The 25244-nt window shown below is 43.7% G+C and overlaps 1 protein-coding gene across 1 annotated transcript in view; it reads right to left on the bottom strand.

Annotated features, from left to right (window-relative positions):
* Positions 1-3599: 3599 nt before the first annotated feature.
* Positions 3600-25244, bottom strand: part of PDE3B (phosphodiesterase 3B) — an 87177-nt gene continuing 65532 nt past the window's right edge. The window contains exons 11-16 of the mRNA XM_066619355.1: positions 24809-24922; positions 19216-19415; positions 16039-16242; positions 8048-8209; positions 4984-5230; positions 3600-4697 (exon numbers count right to left, since the gene is read on the bottom strand). Coding sequence (XP_066475452.1) covers positions 4471-4697; positions 4984-5230; positions 8048-8209; positions 16039-16242; positions 19216-19415; positions 24809-24922 — 1154 coding nt within the window. The 3' untranslated portion in view covers positions 3600-4470. The remainder of the gene's footprint in view (positions 4698-4983; positions 5231-8047; positions 8210-16038; positions 16243-19215; positions 19416-24808; positions 24923-25244) is intronic.

Raw genomic sequence — 25244 nt, 5'->3', positions numbered from 1 at the left:
TGGCCACCACTGGGTCTGAAGTGACATTATATCAGAGGTGGCCAAACTTGCTCAACATAAGAGCCACATATGATAAAAACTTCAGAAATTTGAGAGCTGTAATATTTAAGGAGCATTTAATTCTTAGAAATATTTACTCACCATGAACATTAAACTTATTTTTTAATCCAACAGACTCTCAGTTTATATCTGGTAAATAATTATTAAGCTTGAAAACTTCTTATTTACCTTTTGTATTAATTGTAATGCAAAAAGGAGCTCAGCCAACATATTCCCACGAGCTGCACATTACATGAAAAAGGCGCATGTGGCTCATGCTCTGTGGTTTATACCAAAACTTGAACTTCATTACAACGTGAATTATATCATCATTTTTTTAAAAAAGAAAGTAGGTTCATAATCAGCCTAAGCAAATAGTTCCCCTGAAACAGGAGATTCTGGCTCTTCCATAACAACTGTATTTCAACACTGAAGTCATTCAGAAGTTAAGGACATGAGGACTTTTCCAGTGTCTAGCAGTAAGAGCATAAGAACAGCCCTACTGGATCAGGCCATAGGCCCATCTAGTCCAGCTTCCTGTATCTCACAGCAACCCCACCAAATGCCCCAGGGAGCACACCAGATAACAAGAGACCTCATCCTGGTGCCCTCCCTTGCATCTGACATAGCCCATTTCTAAAATCAGGAGGTTGCACATACACAACATGGCTTGTACCCCATAATGGATTTTTCCTCCAGAAACTTGTCCAATCCCCTTTTAAAGGCATCCAGGCCAGATGCCATCACCACATCCTGTGGCAAGGAGTTCCACAGACCAACCAAACGCTGAGTAAAGAAATATTTTCTTTTGTCTGTCCTAACTCTCCCAATACTCAATTTTAGCGGATGTCCCCTGGTTCTGGTGTTATGTGAGAGTGTAAAGAGCATCTCTCTATCCACTTTATCCTTCCCATGCATAATTTTGTATGTCTCAATCATGTCCCCCCTCGGGCATCTCTTTTCTCGGCTGAAGAGGCCCAAACGCCGTAGCCTTTTCTCATAAGGAAGGTGCCCCAGCCCAGCAATCATCTTAGTTGCCCTCTTTTGCACCTTTTCCATTTCCACTATATTCACTATATCGCACTATATAGTACGAACAGTTGCACAAATTAGTTGTTCTAGTAGCAACCATGAAAGGAAAACGACTAATATGTTGTTCTACAACATGAACAAAATTCCAGGGAAGAGGTTCATCTTTGAAACTGATGCTCTGTTTACTAAATTTTTAATGGCACCATTTTCATGAATATTTTGTTCATTAAGAAGATAAATGGTATTAATAACTCTTGAATATTGGATGCCAAATACACACCTAAATATTTTGCACAAGTCTCAAATAATGCAATATTGCAATGCCAAGAAAGAGATTTTAGTCCCTTCCTGCCAGTACATTCATGCCAGGCATCATGGGAACTGGCCACCAGACACAGCAGCTCAGAGCAGCCCCAGCCAACCTACTACAGGCTGCCAAAGTTCACAGAAGCTTAGAGATTTTACTTCTTTGTGTTCTTTTTCTTAGCTAAGAGCCTTCTGTGTCCATCAAGTTGTTTATGTGTGCCACTGTTTAGACTGTTTATATGTACAACTTCTAAGCTGCAATCCTACACACACTTACTTGGGAATATGCTCCACTGAACATAATGGGACTTTCAATAAACATGCATAAGACTACAGTACTCTTTTCTGTTCACTCAGTTCTTATTAAGAATACTTCTGTACTGCTTTTCAACAGGAACAGTTCAAAGTGGTTTACATAGTAAAACAAAACAATAAATGGTTCCCTGTCCCCAAAGGGCTCATAATTTAAAAAATATATATAGAAGAAGCAATAGCCACTGGAAGAAACACCATGCTGGGGTGAAAGGGAACAGTTGCTCTCCCCCGCTAAATACAAGAGGACTCCACTTTGAAAGGTGAATGTTTGTCCTTGTCTTTCTATCCTGTTCTTTGGTCATTAAAATCTGCTGATTGGAGTATATGTTTCTATTGTGGCTACACCAGAGAATCAGATGCCAGGGAGAAAAAGCACTATCTTCCTCCCACCTAGTACCAGAACAGAAGAAATGAGCATAGTGTGCAAACAGGATTGAGATAAATGGATGTGTAGGAGTTGAAACTGAATTCTCTGATTAAAATCTGAGGTGGAGAAGAATGTAGGGAGTTGTAGCACTTGCTCCATATCTTAGGTGAGCGTTATGAGCTGCCAAAGTTCTTATCAAAGCCCAGCAATTAAGAACTTCAGTAGCATCATTAGTTTTTAATACTAATACTTGCATGGAAGGGAATAAACCTTGGTTGTCAAATCTGCTTCCATATGGATGACACCTTTTCATCAATCAAGACATTGATTAAAGTTGTAAGCCTATACAAGCTTACATGGAAATGTCCCATTGAAATAAATTGGATTTACTTCTGAGTAAGCATGCTTAGGAGTGTGTTGTAAAACAACAGATTCACAATACAGTACAATCTTAATTTCTGTTACCACCTTTTCATACTAAATCTCCATCAGTTTCTGGGCTCCATAACAGATTTACTTAGTACTGCAGTATGATATCTGACAATGGCAGCTATTGCTAGTGCTATCAACATGTGCTGATAAACTGATGGGGTTTGCCAGGTGAGCTCTCAGGATCTATACTAAGCCACAGTAGAGCTACGGATTGCTGCGCTCCATCCTTCTAACTTGTTTGCCTGCACAGTTGCCTTCCATAAGATAAATTTCAGTTTGGCTTTCACTGCAGTTTTAATACACATTTCATTTATAGAAAAAGTGAGCCTACAAATGTGAATATTGAATCTAGTGGATGTAGTGGCAGCACTTATGGAAGCAGAGTTCTGACACTGACTGCATATTGAGTACTTTGAGCAAAACCAAAAAGATAAAATCTGCTAAGAAAGTTTCATCTGGAAAATATAAAACATTTATATAAAAATAGTTTACAATCAGTTATAGTCTAACAGAATGCCTATTTTCACTATGAAAATAGGGAGCATAGGGGTGTGTGTGTGTTCATGTTCAGTGAGTCTCTGTGCACTCTAAAAACATATATGCATTCTGTGACTGGACTCATTGTGACTGGCTGGGACACTGGTGCTAAATCAGCTTTGTGCTTCAATAACAAGTGTTTGGACCAGAGGAAGGGGGGAAATGTTGCCAATGTCCAACTGTCTTGCTGACTGGAGCCCAATGACTTGTTCAAGTCAAAATTAAACCATTTTTGCCCAAAGTTGCATATATGCAACAGGGATCAAACCTGTGGGATGGCAAAAATGGGTTTAATAAGTCACTGACTCAAATGAGGGAAACTAAGGAGTATAAAATGAGGGGAATAATTCATGGACAAGGCAAAACAGATGGAAGCAACACTAAGAGAGACTGGGGGTTGAACTTTTTCCAATCTAAAAGACTCTTGAAGAATTACTATTATCCAGAATACTTACATAGTATATGTTGGATGCTTTACCAAGTGAGAAAAAAATAGAGTTTGGTAACCATTGTTATTTATAGAAAACCATCTTTTAATTCTTCTGAAGTTTACATACAAAGAGAACGTGAATTATTTTTAAAAAATGAAAATCTAGCATTCGCACAAGATTGTAAATATAAAATCTGTTGTGTCATGTTTCAAAACATGAATCCTGAGTAAGAGTTGTATTGACTAAAAGAATAAAATCCCTTCATTATTAAAATAGTGAAATAGCTTTTATGTTCTTTGACAGAACAATGAGAAAAAAGGCAACAGTTGTATATTTAGCAAACTAGCCTAAATACTCACTGCAAACCTGAACATTTTCTGAAAAATAAAATGGCAGGTTATGCACCACAGTAAAAAGCATCAAACTGATGCACATGGGATTCAACTTAACCACAAAACCCAGAATGTACCTATTCTGGATGCAGTCATCAAACGATTCAATCAAAACAAGATAACTTCATTAATAAAACTATTGCAAATCAAACAGGTGTAAACTGCAACATTCCTACTCAGAGGCACAGTGATTTTTAGATTCACATTAAAAGTAAAATACTAATTTCAAAACAGTATAGAACTTAGGCCAAATAGTTCCTATAAGTAAAATACTCTGATGACTTTGGTAACTGAAGCTGCTAACTTTAAAAAAAAAATTGGATGCTGGCAGTGTCACTAAGAGGGACTTAGTTTCCCCCTCCTGCTTTGTGCAAAATGGGCTTAGGATATGACTGCCATTGCACCAACATAGCAGCCATGCTGGTAGAACTTTGGCATAGGATTGCACATAAATCTCTGCATAAAGTTGTCTAGTTCCATGTGTGAAAGTGCATTGGAGTGGGATACCGCTAGAGAAATAAATGTTCTCTCTCAATAGAGCTTTCATAACTCTCAGTGTAAAGATAGCATCATGAAAATATACTTTCTGAAGCTGTACTGTACACCACCTGAAGTCTTCTCAAAATGTTTTTTCATCTCCTAAATGTCGTTCCTCTTCTTCATCTGCTTCCTCAATAACCTGAATGTCATCTGTCTGACATAAGGATGGATTATCTGTCTGTTTATTCTCTTCAGACTGATTTGATTCTTCTTCATCAATCACTTTCTTCCATTCTTCATGATTTTCGTTCAAATGGAATATTAGTTGACAAAATATTCCCTGTCTGCCTTTTCTTCTATGCAGTTCTGCAAAAGGAGAAACAAAACAAAACACACACACATACTGGTTTCCAAAAACTAGCCCTAGGCAAGCATGGGACAATGTCTCTGTATTTAGCATAAGAACGTAAGAAGAGCCCTGCTGGATCAAGCCAAAGGCCCATCTAGTCCAGCTTCTTATTCATAATTATCCAATTCAAAATAAGGCAAATTCATATTATACTGTAATATTTGCTATTGTACAAGTAAATAAATACAACGACGAATCAATCTAAAATTCTGAATTCCAGTTCAAACAAATATTTAGACTTACTTGTGGCAAAATCTTCCATTTCATCATCTTCACTATCCAACTCTTCCGCATCATAATCTTCAGAGCTTTTCAAATCATCTTCTTTTTCATCAATCCACTGGCCTGGGAGCAAACCAGCTGCATCGTAAGAATTACACAAAGGACCAACAATGTGAGTAATAAAAGATTCTTGTAACTTTGCAAGTTGAGGAGAACGTCGGTCCATGAAAGGGCTTATAGGTAACCCAAGACTTGCTTCTTCATCTCCCTGAAAGTTCATAAATACAAAACATTTAGAACAGATTGTTGTTAATGTTTGGCAATGCCATATAAAGCAAAAACAAACAGCCAGTATTTTGATAAGGAAGTTCACAACTGAAATAAAACGAATACTAGTTTCAGTCTTATATAGTTTTACAAGAAGCACACAAGCAGATTTTTTTAAAACTACACTGCAATCACAGACTATCCAAGTAGCTGTAATGCAGCCAAAAAAGCTGACACGTGCTGCGTATCTCAGGCAACAGCAGTTTTCTCATGAGCAGCTTGACGCTGTCTGAGGGACCAATTCTATACAGTATGCACCAGCTTACTGCTGGTGCACACTGTCGCAAACGTACTATGAGGCACATCTGCGGCCCTTAGTACCGATGGACTGCTGCTGCTCCACCACTCCACGGTTGTGTGGACTGCAGAGTGGTGGAGAGGTAGGAGGGGTGTGGGGGGGGAGGTGGGGAGAGAGCAGGGAGGAGATGTGCAGGGCAGGAGGCAGGTGGGACTAGTGGAGCTTTGCTCCACCGGATCCTGATCCTCTGGTGTTGGACCGCTGGCCCGACACAAAGGCTCTTGATTCTACGCCAAGCCTTGGGTTGCCGTAGAATTGAGTAGACCCATTGTGGGGCTGCTTGTCTTATGCAAGGGAAGGGGATGAAAGTCCCCTTCTCCTGAGGAGCCACCGATGCTGCCCAGGTTGTGCCCAGGATGCAGCAGCAGCAGCCATTATCAGCGCTGCTGCAGCCCTGGGCGCCGGGCAGCTCAGGATTGAGCTGCCCAGCTGGCAAACTGCTTCTCCCCCCAGCCACTGTGCTTTAACTGGCGAAGAAAACAGGCTCATAGGTATCTGTTGTTAAAATCTTATATTTGAAAATTCAGTACTGTACACAAGAATCATGGCGATATTAAATCTAACAAAAAATTACTCAAAAATAACAATCTAAAATATTCACTGCAGTTTCTTCAATAACTTCCACAGAAAGGCATCTCCTTATGTGTTAATGGTAAAAATAATTGATAGAACAAGTGTGTCTATATAGTGTAAACCAGTGATTCTCGAACTGGTGAGTAGTGACCCAACAACCTGGGAAGCCCTGTTTCTGCCCCTTTAAGGAGCATTAGCGGCAACATAATCACCACAATTGTGCTGCCAACAGGGACAGAGGTTTATTTTTTAAAATTACCATAGCCTGTGCCAACCTCCAAGGGGTACAGGGAGCCCCAAAGACCCCTCTGCAGGGCTCCCTGTGCCTTGGAAAAGGTAAAAATAGAGATCACAACCCATACCTGAAGTGGGTCACAATCACTATTTTTACCTTTACCAAGGCAAGGGGAGCCCTGCATACCCCCCGCCCAGAGGTCAGTGTGGACTGTGGCAAGTTTTGGGGGAAAAACCACTGTCTCTAGCAGCAGCGCGATTGTGTCGATCACATTGCTACCATCCCCCTGCCCCCACAAAGAGAACTCCTGGAGAATTTGAGAACCGCAGGTATAAACAGATCTCTTGTAAACAGCAGAAATACTGAACAGTGTTTCTTAGGATAATACTAGCAGAATTGCAAATAATGTAAACTTGACAGGGCCCCTTGAAATGGGACAAAACCATGGCGATGGTAAAAAAACCTTTAGGACTTTGCCTTGGCTGCAGATTCAAACCTGACTGCACCCCATACTATTTAAAAAACAACAACAAAAAACAAGATACTCTGAGGATCAAGAGGGCATGTGTGCCATTATCCCTGGCTACAGATGACTGGCTACAGATTATCTCTGAAGTTAAGTGCACAGATGAAAGAACATCCAGAGAGGAAGCCATGTTCATGTGTTGCAAAAAAAAGCAACATGCCTTGTAGCACCTTAAAGACTAAGATTTATTTCTGCATATGTTTTTGTGGACTAGAGTCGACTTCATTAGATGCATGAAGCATTATGTTCAGTTAGCAAGTACATATATACATGTGGGGACAGAAAAAATGAGGTCAAAAGGTTAAGGGGAAGCCAATGACAACTACTTTGTAAAATTCTATGATGATTCATGACGTCAACAACAGTAAATAAAGCAGTTTTCCTGACTATTGAATATATCCTGACTATAATGAATTAATTAACTTAATTAGCATAGGAACAATGACATTTTAGAGTCTACATGGGTCAACTCAGTCAAGTGAATGAAAGAAGCAAATGGCTATGGAATGGAAGCTGTACAGTGGGTGAAGTGTATTCTTGTGAAGCTAAATGCACAGGATAAGTACAGGTATAACCTAATTATTCACTGATTTTTATTTATTTATTTATAATTATTCATTGATGGTGTTATCTCAACACAATTACAAGGGCCCTTTAAATTAAAGAAAAAAGTTGTTTATCAATAGCCTCGTTAATGTGGGAGAGGGCAGCTGGCAGACAATTACTCATTCTCTTTCCAGACACTTAGAATAGCTTCACTCTGAGGCAAGCAACCCCTCCCTAACCCCTGAGCATGTGAAAGAATGCAAAGTGATTATCACCCCCACTGTGCATGCTTTCCCTGTGCTGCACTTCCAGTGAAGGGAGGGTTCTCTGCCTAAGCACCTGGAGAGAGACTGATTGATTGTCTGCCAGGTGCCTCTGTCCTGCATTACAAAGGTCAGTAAGGCTGTTTTTAAAGCACTGAGCAAAGGGACATTCTTTTTTAAATGGATTTCCTCTAACACAATTTTTGGCATCCACTTCGGTTCCGGGACAGAACCCTCATGGATGCCAAGACTCAACCTGTACAATAATTTACACTCATATACACTGTACAATCCCTTTTGAAGATATGGTTTCCTACCTGTTCATAGAATTCATTAACAATACCCTCTGTCCATTTCAGGTGTAGATCTCTAACTTTTGCTGGGCCATTGATATCTGCCAGCTTGATGCATATTTGGCACACTAATAGTCGATCACTCTCATTGCTCCATTCGATACCATGATTGTTTACATTATTGATCTGTTTGAGAAGAGGTTTTTAAATTTTAGTAAAGAGTTTCCTGTCAGTTCAGTCCTTTCATCCTTCTTTTCCGTCTTGCTGCTATCTGCAGAATTAACAGCATCACTTATTATTCCAATTATACCCCACAGAATTACTACCTATTCCCCAACATGAACAAACAATTGTTTAATATCTGTATTTGCATTTAACAAAGAAAACAGGGAGATTTGGTCTTACCTGTGCATCCCCATTCTCAGTGGTCTCCATGGCAGAAGGATCAGTTCCTTCTGATCTGGGTAGTTCCTCCTCCTCAGGTCAGGTTGAAAGACTTCCTGAGGGAAGGGCACCCAGAGATCACCCAGAATGTCCAAGCCTCAAAGGCCCCTCCCCAGAATTGTGACAGACATCATCCATGATGAACCAGTGAAGCATCCATTGCAAAAGGGTCCTGGTGTGATGACCTCTAAATAAAGTGTAACTACAAGGCACTCAACAGACACTCCACGGATAACATGCTCCTTAAAGATAACAGGAAACTATTAAACCAAGGTATCAGCAAAGGAAGCCATCTCTCCCCTGTTCATCTACATATTTGCTTGAATTTTACATGTTTCCAGCTGCAAGGGTAGGTGGACTGACCCTGCCATGGCGACCACTGAGAATGGGGATTCAAATCTCCCTGTTCTCCAGTGGTTCCTTCATGGCAGGGTCAGTCCTTCTGATCTGGGAATTGCCCAAACAGTGCCTCCTCAAGGGTTGAAGCTGCCAAAGCATGTGAAATCACACTCTGAAGAATGCACCTGGCGAATGCTGCGTCCGCAGCAGCGTAAGAATCAACTTTATAATGTTCAATAAAGGTATGAGGTGAACTGCAGATAATGCTCCAACGGACAGATTCCAAGGAGCGGCAGGCTCTGAACACCGCTGAAGTGGCAGCACCCCTCAGAAAATGAGCCAAGATACCCTTAGGGGGTTTCGAGCCCATTACCTTATAAGCCGCCAACTCACTGTCCACTCAATCTTTCTATCAATGGGGTCCTTGGGAAGACTTTCAATATCACAGGCCAGGACAGAAGGAGATTCCAAGGCAACAACCGGTGCATTGACCAAGGGCAACTTAAAACGCTGCATCTCCTCAGTAGTCAGATTGTAGAACTTGGTGGATGGTCTACTAGAGTCCCTATGCTCTGCAAGATTAGCTCACTCCTTGTCAATTAACCGCTTGAAAAAGGGGGGTACAGGGAAACCCCATATGGTCTCCTGTTGATTAAGAAACACAGTCGAAGTTCCCCATTTAGGTTTGGTGTCTGAATCCTGCTCAGGGAGCTGAACAGTCTGTAACTCTAGAACAGTGGTTCCCAACCTTTAGGAGATTGCAGACCACTGAGGCAAAAATTGGAATCATTGTGGACCACATATGGCTGTGGACGGTCTGGCCTCTACCCTCTCTGTTGGACTGTTTCCCAAGCACTCCCCTACAGAGTATCAGCGAGGACAGAAAATGAACTGCCCACAGCCACAGCTGATAAGTGGTTGTGGCTGCAGGTAGTCTCCACCCTCTTTGGTGGGCTTTGCTGGAGATTGCTTGCTCAGCAAGACACTGGAAGTGATCAAAGGTGATTTTTTTTTCCTGAGACCTCACTTCTCAGGGTCTCATGCACCACCTGTGACCTCTGGACCACAGATTGGGAACTAGTGCTCTAGAACCACAATTATCCCAGTAACGAGCTTGTGAAATTGCTTTGGGAAAAAGAGATGGACACCCTGTTGTTTTGGTTCCAAGTTATCATCGGATAGCTCCCCATCCTCAGCAGGGGAATCGTAAGAGCCCTCTTCTTCTCCCAGATCCTGTTCCATATTGCTCTGCCTAGGCTCAGAAGTACACACTAAACTTCTTGTGCTTCTTTGGAGGAGGGCACTGAGGCATCTCAGGCTGTACCGGATCGGGACCCGTAGGTTCTAATGGGGGGGGTTGGCTGCGCAGGTGTCTAAGCAGCAGCCACAGTTCTATGGAAGGTCTCCAGAGCAGCTGCCAGACTGGACAAGACACTAGCCTGGACAATCCCATTGTTAGAATTAGCTGTCCCCAATCTGCAGGCTCTATGCGGGGGGGGGGGGAACCTCTGAAGAAGTGTCAGTGGGGTTTGCCATGCTCCCTATAATATGCTTACTATGATATACCAAAACAAAGAAAACCCACCACTGGGCTGTATAGTCCAGAAAAGAGGACACGGAACTAAAGTGATTGAGAAAGCTGCATTACTCACAAGTAGAGAGCAAAGGAGAGTGTCAGGTGCACAGAGGAGAGAGAGCAGACTGCCTCAGCAGGTTGCTACTCTGCTACAGGAACGAGAAAATGGCGTCTGCTGCAATGAGGAAAGAAGAGGCAGTCGCTCTGGTGGACTGCAATGCACGCCCTAGGCAAGTGCCAAGTGGTCCATGCTTCAGAATGGTGGAAAGCCTGGTTATGGCAGGAGGCTGAGCTGATGCGCTGTGAAGCCAGGCACTCGATCTGCTCTGCTTCCTGCCCAAATGGGGAGGGATGAGAGCCAAATGCTGGCAGCTGTGTAAGTGAGCCAATGGGCGCTGTTTCCAGTCTGGACAGGGAAAACGTGCAGCTCTGGTGTTATTGTACCTGAGAGGAAAATGGCTGCCATAGTCCCAGGGAGTGCAAGGCAGACCTAGACCCTCTGGTCTGCGAAAGGAGAAGTGCGTGTCTCCCAAGCCCCTCCTGGCTGCAGGTGAGGCACGCAAGTTCCAGGAAGACAGTAAGGGGAAAGAGACCAGTTAAAGTCCCTTTCCCAAGTGAATATTACAAGAGTCAGCCAAGAGCTGACTCAACTTCCAACCTCCTTTGCCATGAGGCAAGATCAGTCTGGGTGATCTCTGGGGGCCCTCTCATCAGGTATACTTTCAACCTGACCTGCCTGCCTGAGAAGGAGGCGCTACTCAGACCAGAAGGACCCTGCCATGGAGGAACCACTGAAGAAGCTAACAAATCATGGTCTGGGGGCAGGACGTCTGGGGGCAGGAGTTCTGGTCTAGAGGGTAGAGCCTCCGTTAGCCCGAAGATAACATCAGAAGGTCGTCAGTTCAAGGACACCGGCAGCTCCCTGAACGGCTGAGAATGGCGAGACCTTGAAGCAGCTGACAAGCCGAGCTGAGTGATTCCACCTGCTCTTGGTGTGACCAAGAAGTGTCTTGGCTGCCCTCCATGTGAGAGATGGAGCTGCTTGTCAGCCTGCGTGGGAGAACTGGAGGCCAGAAGTGAGACCAAACCAAGAAGATCCATTCTGAAATGTTGTTGGTTCTTGAAAGAGAGAACCTCTATGATTACAAAAATCCCCTTGAGGGATTTAGAAATGCCTGCCTATGTAAACCGTCTTGAATAAAGTCAGAGGAGTAATCCGATGACCAGCAAGGCTGTATATAAATACCAAGTTATTATTATTTATTATATGGTCTCTTTTCAAATAATCAGAACAATTTTAAAGTGTGGCACTGTGCAATTTAAAACAATGGAGTAGTCTTAAAGGGTATGAAGGCGGCCCTTTTCCTCAGCAGATGGGTTTGAACTTATCTGCCCTTTCAGAAAGAATGGCATCACCTTGCTCTATTGGTTTTCATTTACATTTTACTTATGTGCTTAGTGGTGACATTTGAATTCTACCAATAAGACTTATTTTTTTTAAAAAACACCTCAGAGTGGCTATAGAACATGAGTAAAAAAAGAAATATTCCATAAAACGCAGTGTATTAAGTCAAACAGCCATAAAAACAGTAAGCATCAGTGTCATAATAACAGTTCAAGACCTCAGATCTCACAATAAAATCACAAAGAATCTGCAGAACAGTTAATTTCCATAGACAGGTTGTAATAAAATGATCCAAAGATTGTCTAAAAGCCATGGTTGAGCAGGAGTGTTGGACCTCCCCAGGGAAGGAGTTCCATAATATGTCTCACTGTTGAGATACTTCAGACCCAATCCTATACACAAGATATGATGGTATAATCACACATTATTACTTCTGTGCACAGAAGGCCTACTGCTGATGACATCATGGATACCAGTGCAATGGAAAGAAAACATTGCACCATTTAAGCTGAACTCAGCCCAGGCACCAACGCAATCCTGCTGGTGGAAAGGCCAAAATAGGAAGGAGAACAAGACATGACATGGACAAGATGAAGAAGATAGATACCAGATGTTAAACTCCCCCTTCATATGATGGACGCAACCTGCACCTTGCAAAAAAATACTACACCAACAACAGACCTAGAATAGATAGGAGAAACCCCATAGGGACCAATACAAAAACAAAAAACAGGTGTGCAACTTCTGTTACCCTGCCGGCCCATTCTACAATGACAGAGCATAGGATGCAGACTACATCTGGCAGTCAATCACACCACACCCACTCCAGCATATACACCCTTGTCAGGGAGAGCCTTGCAGCCCAATCCTGAGCTGCCTGGAGCGTGTGGCTGCAGCAGTGCCGAGAATGATTGCCGCCGCATCCTGTGTGCCTTGGGCTGCTGCAGGCGGCACCTCGGGAGAAGGGAACTTTTGTTCCCTTCTCCCGGGTAAGGAAAACAGTCCCACAATAGGGCTACTCACTTTACTGCCGACCAAAAGGTTGGCAGTAAGGTAAATGCGTTTGTGTAGGGAGCTGAGCCCTACATGAATGGACAGGATCTGGTGGAGCGAAGGCCCGGCACACTTCCCATTGCCCTCTCCCCGCCACCACCTCCACATCACGCCTCCTCCCCACCCTCCACCCCCCTCCCCGTCACACCTCCTCCTCACCCCTCCCCCCGCCCCCACTTTCCTCTCCACGGCTTGGCGGTCTATGAGACCGCCATGCAGTGGAGGCCAGGTGCTCGCCTGGTGCTAGCCTCGCAAACGTGCCTTACAGCACATTTGTGACAGTGCACCCCGGTGGAAAGCCGGAGCGCCGCGCTCAGGATTGGGCTCTTAGGCTGCAATCCTATACACACTTTCCTGGGAGTAAGTCCCTTTGAGCACAAAAGGACTTACTTCTGAGTAGACATGTATAGGATTGCACCTAGTCAGGTCAGAAGCTACATGACATGGGGCTAAACCTCTCTGATCCCTCAAAGGGGGAACTTTGGTGTTGAGATCCATATTGAAAGGGCTTTTGGTACATGAAAGCAGCAGTCTGCACAAACCATCTTATTTCCCTCACAACATGCATGGCAAGACATTGAGTTACTGTTGGTCCTCTCAGAATTCTCACTGCAGGTATTCTGCCCCAGAAGGTTCCATTCTGCCCCAGCAGTTCCAACTGGAACTACTACCTCACCACCTCAATAGGGTAAGGACAATGTACCCCATAATGGTAGGTAAAGGGGAAGGAGGGAAATACTATGCAGCAATGCACTGAAGCAGCACCATCCCATGGCTCCCTGGCACAGACCCCCACCATCACCCAAGGGGTCCTCACTGCAAACACAGTGGTCCCATGGTTAAGAGCAGGCAGCACCCTCCACAGGGAACACTTGGGATTCCAACCATTGCACATGCTGACCAAGTGCTCATCTGAACCCCTCTTGGTTTGCAGGACCACAGCCTGTGATCCCCTCTGCAGCCCTCCTGGCAGTTTCAAACTGCTGTAAAAAAAGAAAAAAAAACACTTCCTGTTTCTGTTGCAAAACCAGAAGTTTTTTTTTTTCCTTTTCAGAGCAGTTTGAGGCTCCTGGGAGGGCTGCAGGCTCCCCAGAGCCTTCAGGGAGCCATAGTGACCACCCAAGTAAGTGGAAAAACCCTTTTCGTGCCGGGCAACAGTGCAATCGTAGCGAGCGCATTACTGCCACTTTTCTGGTTCACCTGGTGAGTTGTGACCCACCACTTTGGGAACCACTGATCTAGACATAGCAGCTGATGCTGACGCTTTTATTGGGGCAGAAGATGGGGAACAGGGCAGACAAGGGGCATGCATGGCTACCCACAGGACACTAAGGTGGCCTGAAGTGATGTATAATTCCAGTCAGCCATCTCCAAGAACCACTTGGTCTGGGTGTGGGTGCAGCCCCCACTGGAGTTCCCCCAGGATGTGGCACAGGGTCATCAGGGTGTGCCCTTGGGTGGTCAGGCACACCTCCACTGCTGCCAGTTGCTGCTGGGTGGCGTCCCACTGTACCTAATCATGGATGATGGCCAGCAGGGCATTTGTCTGTGGGTACACTGCACAGCCTGTGGATGGGAGAGGGATAAGGCATCAGGTCTGGTGGGTGTTGGGCAGCTGGAGCACATGAACAGTGGGGGTCCCATATGGGCATGTGGCCTGCCCCCTATGGGGATCTGCCATGTCAGGGCCTGTTGCGACGATGCTGGACCAGCATGGCTATACACATGGTAGTGCTGCACCCTGGGCCGCCTCCTCTTCTTCTGCCATGGGCTGCTGTTGCCATTCCAGTGGCACTGGTGGATGGTAGAGTGCTCCATGGGCCCTGAGGTGAGACATGGTCAGTCTGCAGCAGTGCAGTCCTGGGACCATAACCCCAGCTTTGACCCAGTGGCCCCTGAGCCTGCTCTGCTTTCACAGTCAGTGGCTGAAATACTTTGCTATGATAGGCTCCTGGATGGCGATGTTCCTGGGGTCCTAATCTGGTCACCAAGTTGGCTCCTCATCTGCAGGTGAGATTTCCATCGCCCCAGAGCTTCCTATCTCCTCCAACACAGGGCCATGTTGTGGATCATGACACACATGACAAATGCCTTGTCCACTTTCTTAGATGCACTACGGACAGGTGCAGGCACCACAAGCATATATTCCGCATCCCAAAATGGTTTATGTTCCAAAACCATTCATGTCTGCCAATGTGTCATACTGTACCTGTCTGTGCATGCTAGGGGGTCAGTTGTGTAGGGTGTCATGAGTAGTCATGGTCACCTGGGGAGTGAAGGAAGTCAGTTGTCCCCCCACCCTGGTCTGTGACCTTAAGGAGCTAGTCACACACATGGCAATCTTGAGGGTGCACAGAGCATCATGGATAGTAGCAGGGAACTTGGCTGTGACCCTGGTGAAGAGACCCCATGTATCACAGGTTGTTTGGACATTCAGGGTATGCTGATGATGCTCTTCATGTTACAGCTCTGGCATTTCATGTGGAATGACTAGGCCAGTGATTTTCAACCTTTTTCATCTCGTGGCACACTGAGAAGGCACTAAAATTGTCAAGGCACACCATCAGGTTTTTGGCAACCGATAAGGCACATCATACTGCCAGTGGGGGACTCACATCCCCATTGGCCCTGCTAATAAATGATCTTCCCCCAAATTCCTGTGGCATACCTGTGGACCACTCAAGGCACACTAGTGTGCCACGGCACAGTGGATGAAAATGGCTGGACTAGACCCACACATGTTGCATCAGTGACAGAGATGACATTTAGGAAACCTGTGATGGCTGCTCATGCAAGCAGTGCAAATGTGCCTCGGCAATGGAGAATGTGATGAAATCAGGCACATGCAGGAACACCACATCCATATGGTGCACTGGCTGGCCAAGGACTGGTTAGTGCTGTGTTCCTGTGCAATGGTTTCCAGGAAGCTTTGCATTCCCAAGAACTGCAAGGCCCCCCTGCTTTTTTTCCTTTCCTCTCTCCATTACAGTTACAGGAGATGAATTTTGAAAATGAAGGATATCCAGGTATGAATTACAGTTCCAACAGCAAAATCCTATGCATGTTTCTTCAGAAGAAATTTCTATTGTATTTTGTGTAGCTTACACTCAGAAAAGTGTGCATAGGATTGCAACATTTCCATAAATATGCAGTGAGGTACAAAGGCTAATATGAGCACTACAGATTTGTGTAACAAACCTTGGCATTAAATTCAGCAAGGAAATCAAAATGTTTCTTCAGATCTGTTGCAAGAATTGCTTCAATCACTAAGAATCGAAATCGTTTGAATTGTACATGGTCGAGATGAGGCAGGAAGTTGTATTCTGACAGGGATAAAAACAGACTCCACGCAGAAGCAGCATGATGATTTTCCAGAACAGATCTGTCATTGTACAGCACAGCCTACAGAGCAATTAAAAAACAATGTTTAAAAAAGTGAAACTTCACAAGAAAATAAGGGCCAAGTATAAACACTTTTTAAATGTTTTACTTTGAATGTTAAAATATTTTATGGTAAAGTGGGCAAAATAATTACTTTTATATGGAAAGGGATGCTGAGCAATTGGAAATACCATTTCTGAATGGACAATCATCCTATATGAATGCAGTAAACACAGACTGAGTATAATCCTCTGGACTCAGCGAGAGCTAGATCAATTAACTGTGGGAGCTTCCCCTTCACTGATTCACTTCTTCCCATGTTGACAGAAGCATGTGAAACATGGGACATGAAGCACACAAGCTCAAAGTACACATCCAGGGAATAATCTCAGTGGGAGAAAAATCTACACACATAGTGAAACATAGTGAAAATTCTCTTATGAAAGAAGACTGATGACTACCCTAGGTACAAGCTGTACAATACTAGGCTTATTGGGAGTGCTAATATTAATACGGTAACAGTTTTTAGCGCCTTCAGATTTCCCCCCTTAAAATTAAACAGAGTAAAGAAAACATCTGCTACTGAGTAATATTTTAAGACATGACAAGTATCCTAACGTCATTTTCAAATACAGATTTAACTTTTGAGTATAAAACATATTTTATGATTTAACTTATAACAAAAACCACTTTTATAATTTTTCTCTAAATCAAGTATTTCAGCTTCTTTTTTTACTAATGGAAAAACTTCCGAGATATTTGCACATAATGTGAACTGAACATGAAGCTGAACTGTGCCTCTCCCCAAAACAAACACCAACTGCCCTATGGAGAGAAATCCTACTGCCCCCTCTCCCCATCACCACTTTTGTATTTTTCTAATATGTACAAAAATTATTAAAGTACTGTTAACAGTGAAATCCTATGCATGACTACTCAGAAACTGGGTTCAATGGACCTTGCTCACAGGTAAACACATATGGATCCTATGCACATATGGATCCTAACCACACTTTCCTGAGAGTAAGCCCCACTGAACAAAATAGGACTTATTTCTGAGTAGACCTGGTTAGGAATTTGCCCTAAGTTGCCTTGGGTACCTCCCTATGGGGTGGGGTAAAGTGGGATGTAAATATTTTAAATAACTATGGGCGCAATCCTAACCCCTTATGTCTGTGCTTTCCAGCACGGACATAAGGGCAATGCAGTTCTGAGGTAAGGGAACAAACATTCCCTTACTTTGAGGAGGCCTCCGTGATTGAAACCCAACTGCAGGATGCAGCACTTGTCCCATTGGCACAGCTATGCCAGTGCTGCAAAGCACTGACATAAGGGGTTAGGATTGTGCCTTCTGTCAAAGAAACAGGCTATATCAGATTCTGATTTAGACCAGGGGTGTCCAAACATTTTTGCAGGAGGGCCACATCATCTCTCTGACACTGTGTCGGGGGCCAGGGGAAAAAAAAGAATTAATTTACATTAAAATTTGAATAAATTTACATAAATGACTTTATTAGAGATGGAACTTATATGAATGAATTACGGTCTTGAAGCAGCTCAAGGCCTATAAAAGGCCTTGCACAAAGCAAGGCCAGCCTTTCCTTTGCTGCCACTGCTGCATCATAGATGTGAAACAGCAAGTACTGAAGGGAGCCCTCATCCCACAGCTCAGGTGAGAGGTAGAGCAGTTGCGTTGGGCCAGCACGGGCTCCAGCAAGTCTCCGGAGGGCCAGTGAGACTGGGGACTCCCCACGGGCCGGATTGTGAGCCCCTGAGGGCCACAAGTGGCCCCCGGGCCGGGGTTTGGGCACCCCTGATTTAGACCATCAAAACTTTCAGGAAAACCCACAGTACTGAAAATACTTTTTCTGTCATGAATATGGATATTTACTGGTATGGATAGAGAGTAAAAATATTACAGTATTTTATATTTCGTATTTGCAAGAGTTCATATGTACATCCCAAAGTTTCTACAATCACTGTTCCCTTTAGATTGCAAGGCTGCACAGTCAAAGCACAGGGAAGCTGAGCTCTGCATAGTTTGGAGCACAGTCTTCCCAGAAATCCAGCAATGACATCACAGTTGTGTGTCTAGAAATGCCACCAAAGGGATCAATGCAGCGGCGTAGACACCTTAGAGAGAATATTGTCTATAATGCGATACTATTTAGCAATATTGTTTCATATTTCTATAATCTAAATCAACTACATTAAAGCATCGCTATGTCAAGCTAAACTGAAATTTCTTTGAATGAAGTGAAACAAAACCCTCATAGAGTCACAGCTTCAGAGCCCAATCCTATCCAACATTCTAGTGCTGTTGCAGCCCCGACGTAAGGGAACAAATGTTGCCTTGAGGAGACCTCTAAGACTGCCTCCCCACCACAGGATGCAGTGCACACCCTGTTGGCATTGCTGCACTGGTGTTGGAAAGTTGGATAGGATTGGGCCCTCAGTCTATCACTCAAAGCAGTTCAGCTGTATAACGAGAAATGGAAATTAAAGCTTGACAGAACAGATAATTAGATAGTCACAGAATATTGAATGCTGCTGAGCCTGTGGAATTTTTAAGTACCCTCACAGATAGATAATCAAACTTATTTTGAAAGTTGACAGTATTTTTCTGTTCCCACTCTGTCAGTTGTCTGATCACTAGTTGTGGTTTCCCACAAACAATCCCTCTTTGCATGTTTCTATTAACCCTATGATATATCAGTGGCTGAAGTAAGATGCAAAGATAAAACTACTTGGAATGTACTACTCTTTATGAATTGGATTGACTAAAACAAATATTTCAAGTCTGATTTTGTGGCAATGATGCAATGAGGGCTTTACTGTCCATTTGCCTTGTATGTGATTGTAAATATTAGATTTATCAGGTACATGAAGCTGGACAAATAATACAAGAGTTTATCTAACCTCTATGTTTTTAACAGATGAATAATTAATTTATGGCAGCTTTATCAGAATCTTTCCAGAAGAAAAGCATCTTACCTGAGGAGCATTTGTAGCTACCAAAAAAGCATTTGTACGACCAGGATGATCATAATCATGCATAGCCGCTGCGACGTACAGAGCCATTAATTCTAAAGCTGGAATACTTGAAGCTAAGCATCCATAGTTTTCATCAACAATAGCACAGCTCTTAGAGGAAATATAAGCAACTCGACCAGGTGAAAAACTATTATCTGTACCTAAGAAAAATTAAACATGAAAATAGCATTTTATTCAAGGATAGAACCTTCATTCATATTTTCAAGTTATGTCCCAACCAACAGATACGACTGTATTATTTGTAAGTTTTTGATTTTTTTTCACAGAAAAGAAAAAGTTACTAATTAGTATTCTGCAACAGACCAGAAATCACATATGAAAATTTCTGGATTTTGAAGCCCCCTTAAGCCAGATCAGCAAACAAATAATCAGTATTGGTTTTATTACTTAAAATTGAACAGTATAAATTATGATGAATACTCATATTTTCCTGTTCAAGTTTTTATTTATTTGAAATACAGGCATGCCCCTGTATCCTCAGGGATTCTGTTCCAGAACCCCCCACAGGGGACACTTGAATCCAGAGATATGGGGGATGCTTCCCCCCACCCTCCAGAGCAAGGGGAGCTCCACTCCCCTCACCTCCAGAGGGTCTTCTGAGCCCAGCAGAGGCCACATTCAACCACCCACATTTGCCAGGCTCAAAATGACTATAAAAGAAAGACCAGCTTCCCTGGAGTGCTTCCCTAGCCCTCATAATGCCTTTTAAAGGCATAAAAATGGCACTTCTGATCTTTTTGTCAAAACCATAAGTGACTTTTTTCTCATTCTGTAAAATGAATGTGCGTAGCCTCTGCTAGGCTCAGAAGATCTTCTGGAGACAAGAGAAGCAGAGCTGTCCTTGCCTCTGGAGGGAGCACAGAGGAGCCCCGAGGAGCCCCCATCCACGAATAAGTGAAACCACGGACACAGGACCCATGGATATGGCCCTCCCTGCATTGATATCCCACTTTTCTTGTCCCTGATGTGTAACCCAAATCACAGAAATGAATTGGCAACCTTCAGAGCAGAGGCCCAACAGAATTCATCACAATAATAGTTTAAATCAATAAATATATATATAAAAGAATTCATAACGTATATTAAATATCATTTATAAACAATAAAAAACAGCTATATTAAACAACTAATTTAAAAGCTAGGCAAGAACCACCAACAGTAAATAAAAACAAGGATGTAGATGTCAACCAATGATAGCTTAAAACAGTGGTCTCCAAACATTTTGGCCAGAGGGCTGCATCAAATATCTGGCGTGGTGTTGAGGTCTGGAAAAATAATTCAAATATAAAATTTAAATAAATAAATTTGAGATGGAACTTAGATGAGTGAATAATGAATGGGCTCATTCATTCAACCTCTCTGGCCCTCAGAACACCCTCCAGACACAATCAGAGCACAGTTCTGGTCATGTTCAGTTGAGTGGGCCAGAGGCTTTCAGGGGACAAGAGGTTGGCCGTGCGCCAGACAGAGGCTTGCCACGGACTGCGTCTGGCCCTCGGGCCGGGGTATGGAAACCCTTGTCTTAAAACAATGTGGGGAAAGCCCGATCATCTCATAAACAAAACCCAGGCCTAAGTAAAAGCTAATTGGAATAAATGTGTCTTGAGACCTCACTGGAATACCATAAAGGAAGAGACAGTTTGCAAAAATTCAGGGAGGGAATTCCACAGCTGGTGTGCTTCCACTGAGAAAGCCCTTTCTCTATCCAGTACCCCCTCACCTCCGAGGGGGAAGGTGGCATCCTCAAGAGGGCTCTCTCAGATTACCTAAGAGGGAAGGTCAGATGGTGTGGAAGAAGACGGTTCTAATGATATCCTGAAGACCTGAATGGCCAAGGTTAAGTATCAGCACCTTGAATTGGGCCCAGAAATGATTTGACAGCCAGTGCAGCCCTCAAAAGGCCCAACAGAATCTAACTGCTGTGCTCCGGTGACAACAGGAGCTGCTGAAATCTGCACTAACTGCAGACTCTGAACCATCTTCAAAGGCAGCCTTATGTACAGTGTGTCACAATAACCCAACTGCGATATCACTGGGACAGGGCTGGTGAACAAATGGCACACATGTCCAAGGTGTTACGCAAAATATTTAGTTGGCACACAGCATGCACTGCTGTTCATTAAATGGAAGCAGAAACTGGATCATCCTGTTTCCTCCCCATGAGAAAGGAGCACTTTACTACCTGTCCCCCTGCTCCATACTAGCGTGGCATTTAAAATTTAGAGCAGGGGTGGTCAAACTTTCAACTTTAGGGATCCTGGACCTTTAACAATTGTGTAGAAGAGAGAATTTCAGTTGCTAAAATTTCCTCTTCTATATACAATTGTTAAAGGTCCAGGATCCCTAAAGTTGAAAGTTTACCACCCCTAATTTAGAGGGACATGTTCCCTTTAAGCTTTGAATCTCATGCAAGGACAGAGAACAGTGAAGAGGTAAGGGGTTTTTTCTCATTCTTCTTCCAGTACTGCAAGGAAGGGAGGGGAGACATCCACACTCCAGATCACCACCTTTCTGGCTGGATGGGGAAGGGGCAGGTAGGGGAATGGAAAAGGGATATTAGGGGCACTTGTGCAAAGCCTGCTTCCTGTCCTCTACCTTATTGTCCTTGGATGTGCGCCAGCAAAATAGCTGGCACAGATCCAAGGAGAACCATTGGGTCAACAAAAGTTCTATGAAGACCCATTAAGGCAACAAAAGTTCCCTCACCTCAAGGAGTTCTCTGTGAGTACCCACCACCACCACAGAATACAGCACACACTCCTTTGGCACGGTTGCATTGGCAGCAGGGGATTCCCAATCCTACCCAACATCCCAGTGCTGATGCAGCTGCAAAGCAACCCTGAGGTAAAGGAATAAATGTTCCCTCACCTTGAGGGGGCCTTGGTGACTACCCCTCCACCAAAGAACGCAGCATGCAACCCACTGGCTCAACTGCACGAGCACTGGAAAGTTGGATAGGATTGGGCTCTTAAAATTGGGCCCTAAGGAACAGAGTCTCTTAAAATTGAAACTTAACCCAGATGAAATGGAAGTAATGTTTGTTGGTAAATTTGGTAACTTGGAATAGAGGTATCAGCTGCCAGGCAGCATAATCCTTAGCTGCTCAGCACATGGGGCTGTTGCGGTGCGAAATGGCTGCCTTGGCATCCTATGGGTGTTCAGGCAGCCACTGGCGGCTCCCAATGGCTCCTTGATAGAAGGGGATATTAATCCCCTTCCCCCAAGTTAGGTAAGTAGCCCCGCAATTAGACTACAGACATGCACTGCTTAACAACAGGGATAGGGACTGGCCCTGCCCCATCGTCAAGCAAATCTTGACACAATGTGAAGCCTCTACAGGTTAGAAGATGCTCCGCTCCCCTTGCCTCCAGAGGCTCGCCTGAGCTTTGCAAAGGCAGCGTGCACCTGAACACTGCCTCTGCGAAGCTCAGACTGCCAGAATTACGCTAGAGATGCAACTTATGGAAGCAGCAGAGCTCAGTTCCGGCAGTCCCGCCCTCTCCCCCCAAGCTTTCCCCTGGTCCCAGAACACCTCCCCCCACACCTCCACTTACCTCTCTGCCACCCAGCACTCCACCATCCCTCGACAGGCACTGGTCCAGCATGGGCTTGTGCCAACCCTGCTCCAATGCTGGGCTGGCGCTAATCCCTGCAAACGTGCATATGGCACGTTTACGACAGTGTGTGCCGGCGGTGAGCCAGTGCACACTGCATAGGATTAGGCCCTTACACAGGATCATACCGTTTCTGAAGAAATAGGTTCCCAGTCTGGGTGCACTCCTGGCTCTCACTTCACTGTTAAATTCTCAAGTGGTGACATCCTTTTACCACTTTTGGCTTGTGAGCCATCAACCCCCTCCCCTTCTTTGATATCAAGATTTTGCTGTTGTATTATTATTATTATTATTATTGATATAGGATCATCTATGTACATAGTAGTTTACGTAAAGTGAAAACCCTTGGAAACATCTAACAGCCCAATCCTATGCAGTCTACTCAGAAGTAAGTCCCATTAGATTCAATGGGTCTTACTCCCAGGAAAGTGTGGATAGGATTGGGCTGTAAACTGGATTTTTAGTGACAAGCAATTTTTATGCTATTACCATTCTACTGCCATATTTTAACTAGAGGTTTATGTTTTAATAAAGTAATTTTGTATTGGATACTTTGATTGCGAGTGATCTTTGGTAAATCTCTTTGCATGTTTCTTTTAACAGAAAGCAGCTTAAACAGTCATGAAATAAATAAATACAATATTCCTCAATTCCAGAGTACAAAAAGCATGATTTTATTTTCTATCCAATTTTGGAAAGCTATTGCAAGGAGTTAATGCATGCTGTTGTATTTGTGTAATGTTTGTACTTTAAAAAAAAAAATCTTGGTTTTACTGCAGCTGTATTGTGTCTGAAATACACATCAGCGTTACACAGATTGTTCATGAGGTATAAATATGATGCCTTTACTGTCTAAAGGACAGCATGTAGTAAGCATAAAAGTCAGGAAAATTAATTTAATATCTCACAGCTCAATCCTGAGCTGCCTGGGGCGTGCAGTTTCGGTGGCACCAAAAGCAGCTGCTGCCAGATGCTGCACGCCTTGGGCTACCACGGTGGTACCTCAGGAAAAGGAAACTTTTGTCCCCTTCTCCGGGTGTAAGGGAAGTAGTCCCAAAATCCCTCCCTCCCCCCAGGCACACCCCCCACCCACCCTCCCCCCGCCTCCCCATCATGCCTCCTCCCCATCCTCTCTCCGCCCTCCATCTGCCTCCTCCCTCCCTGGAACGCTTCCTCACCACCCCCTCCCCGCCCCCACTTACCGTGCTATGGCTCGGCAGTCCGTGACCGCCAAGCAGCAGAGGACAGGTGCCCGCCTGGCACTAGCACAGGTGCAGGCCTGGCAGTAAGGCTCGCAAACGTGCCTTATGGCATGATTGCAACAGTGTGTGCCGGCGGGAGGCCGGCGTGCCGAGCTCAGGATTGGGCTCTCAGTCTCTTTAAGAATGTATTTTGTGTAATGCTAAGCAATTTCATTCATCATATTGGACTAAACTCAACCAAACATTTTAAAATGGGTATATATTAATTAAAACAAAACCTTGAATGTTTAGATCTATTTCATTTTTGCAGTGGAATAATTAAGAACAGCTCTAATTAAGTTAAATAGTTTAACCTTAGGTATTTTTAGTCTGAGAGGTTTCATTTCCTAATTAAATAAAGAAATATTAGCCTAATGTATTTTAGTTGCTAGAAAGATGCTGACTGCTGCAGGAAGATATAGGTCTCATTCAGAAGAGATCCAAGTGAAACCATTTCCTTGGCTAAGAAGCCAAGCATGTCAGCAATTATTCAATCAATTTTCCTAAAACCAGATACACACTGCTTGTAAATGACATCGACTGTTAGCTTTATCTTTCAATTATGAAGCCCTCAGTTTAGAAAAGAAACTTCAAAAAGCATTCATTTAGTTACTTCAGATTTATCCATTTCATTTTATTGGCTAAACCTTTTTATGGAAAAAAAAAATTCCCACTTACCAATGTCAGTTCCTGTCATAGAAGCACTGTGCATTTGCTGAAATCCTGGAATTGGCCTTGTTGTGAGATACCACACAGCATGAAGAACATCTGTTGCATGTACTCGATTGTGATCTAAAATCACAATTGTAATTAAATTCAAATATAATTGTAATTAAAGTCTTCTATATATTAGGTAAAAAAAAATGGCCTCCAAACTGCCTCTATGAAGTCACTGGTTGAACTGCTGTGAGGTCAAAGAATTTTCATGAACCATCTTATTACTATAGCAGAAGCTTTAACTTAGAATATTGACAAAACTGCAGCTTCTGTGAGGGAAGTGAAAGTGTGGCTGGGAAAATCCTTACACAGGACCTAGGGTCTGGATGGGGGATAGGCAGAGGCACAAAAACTCAAGGCTATTAAACTGAAAGAAAATGTGGCTGGAGAATTACAA

The sequence above is a fragment of the Tiliqua scincoides genome, chromosome 1 (genome assembly GCF_035046505.1).
Source record: "Tiliqua scincoides isolate rTilSci1 chromosome 1, rTilSci1.hap2, whole genome shotgun sequence".
Classification (NCBI taxonomy): Eukaryota; Metazoa; Chordata; class Lepidosauria; order Squamata; family Scincidae; genus Tiliqua; species Tiliqua scincoides.
The sequence above is the reverse complement of the archived record's forward strand: the minus strand, read 5'-3'. Positions and strand labels throughout refer to the sequence as shown.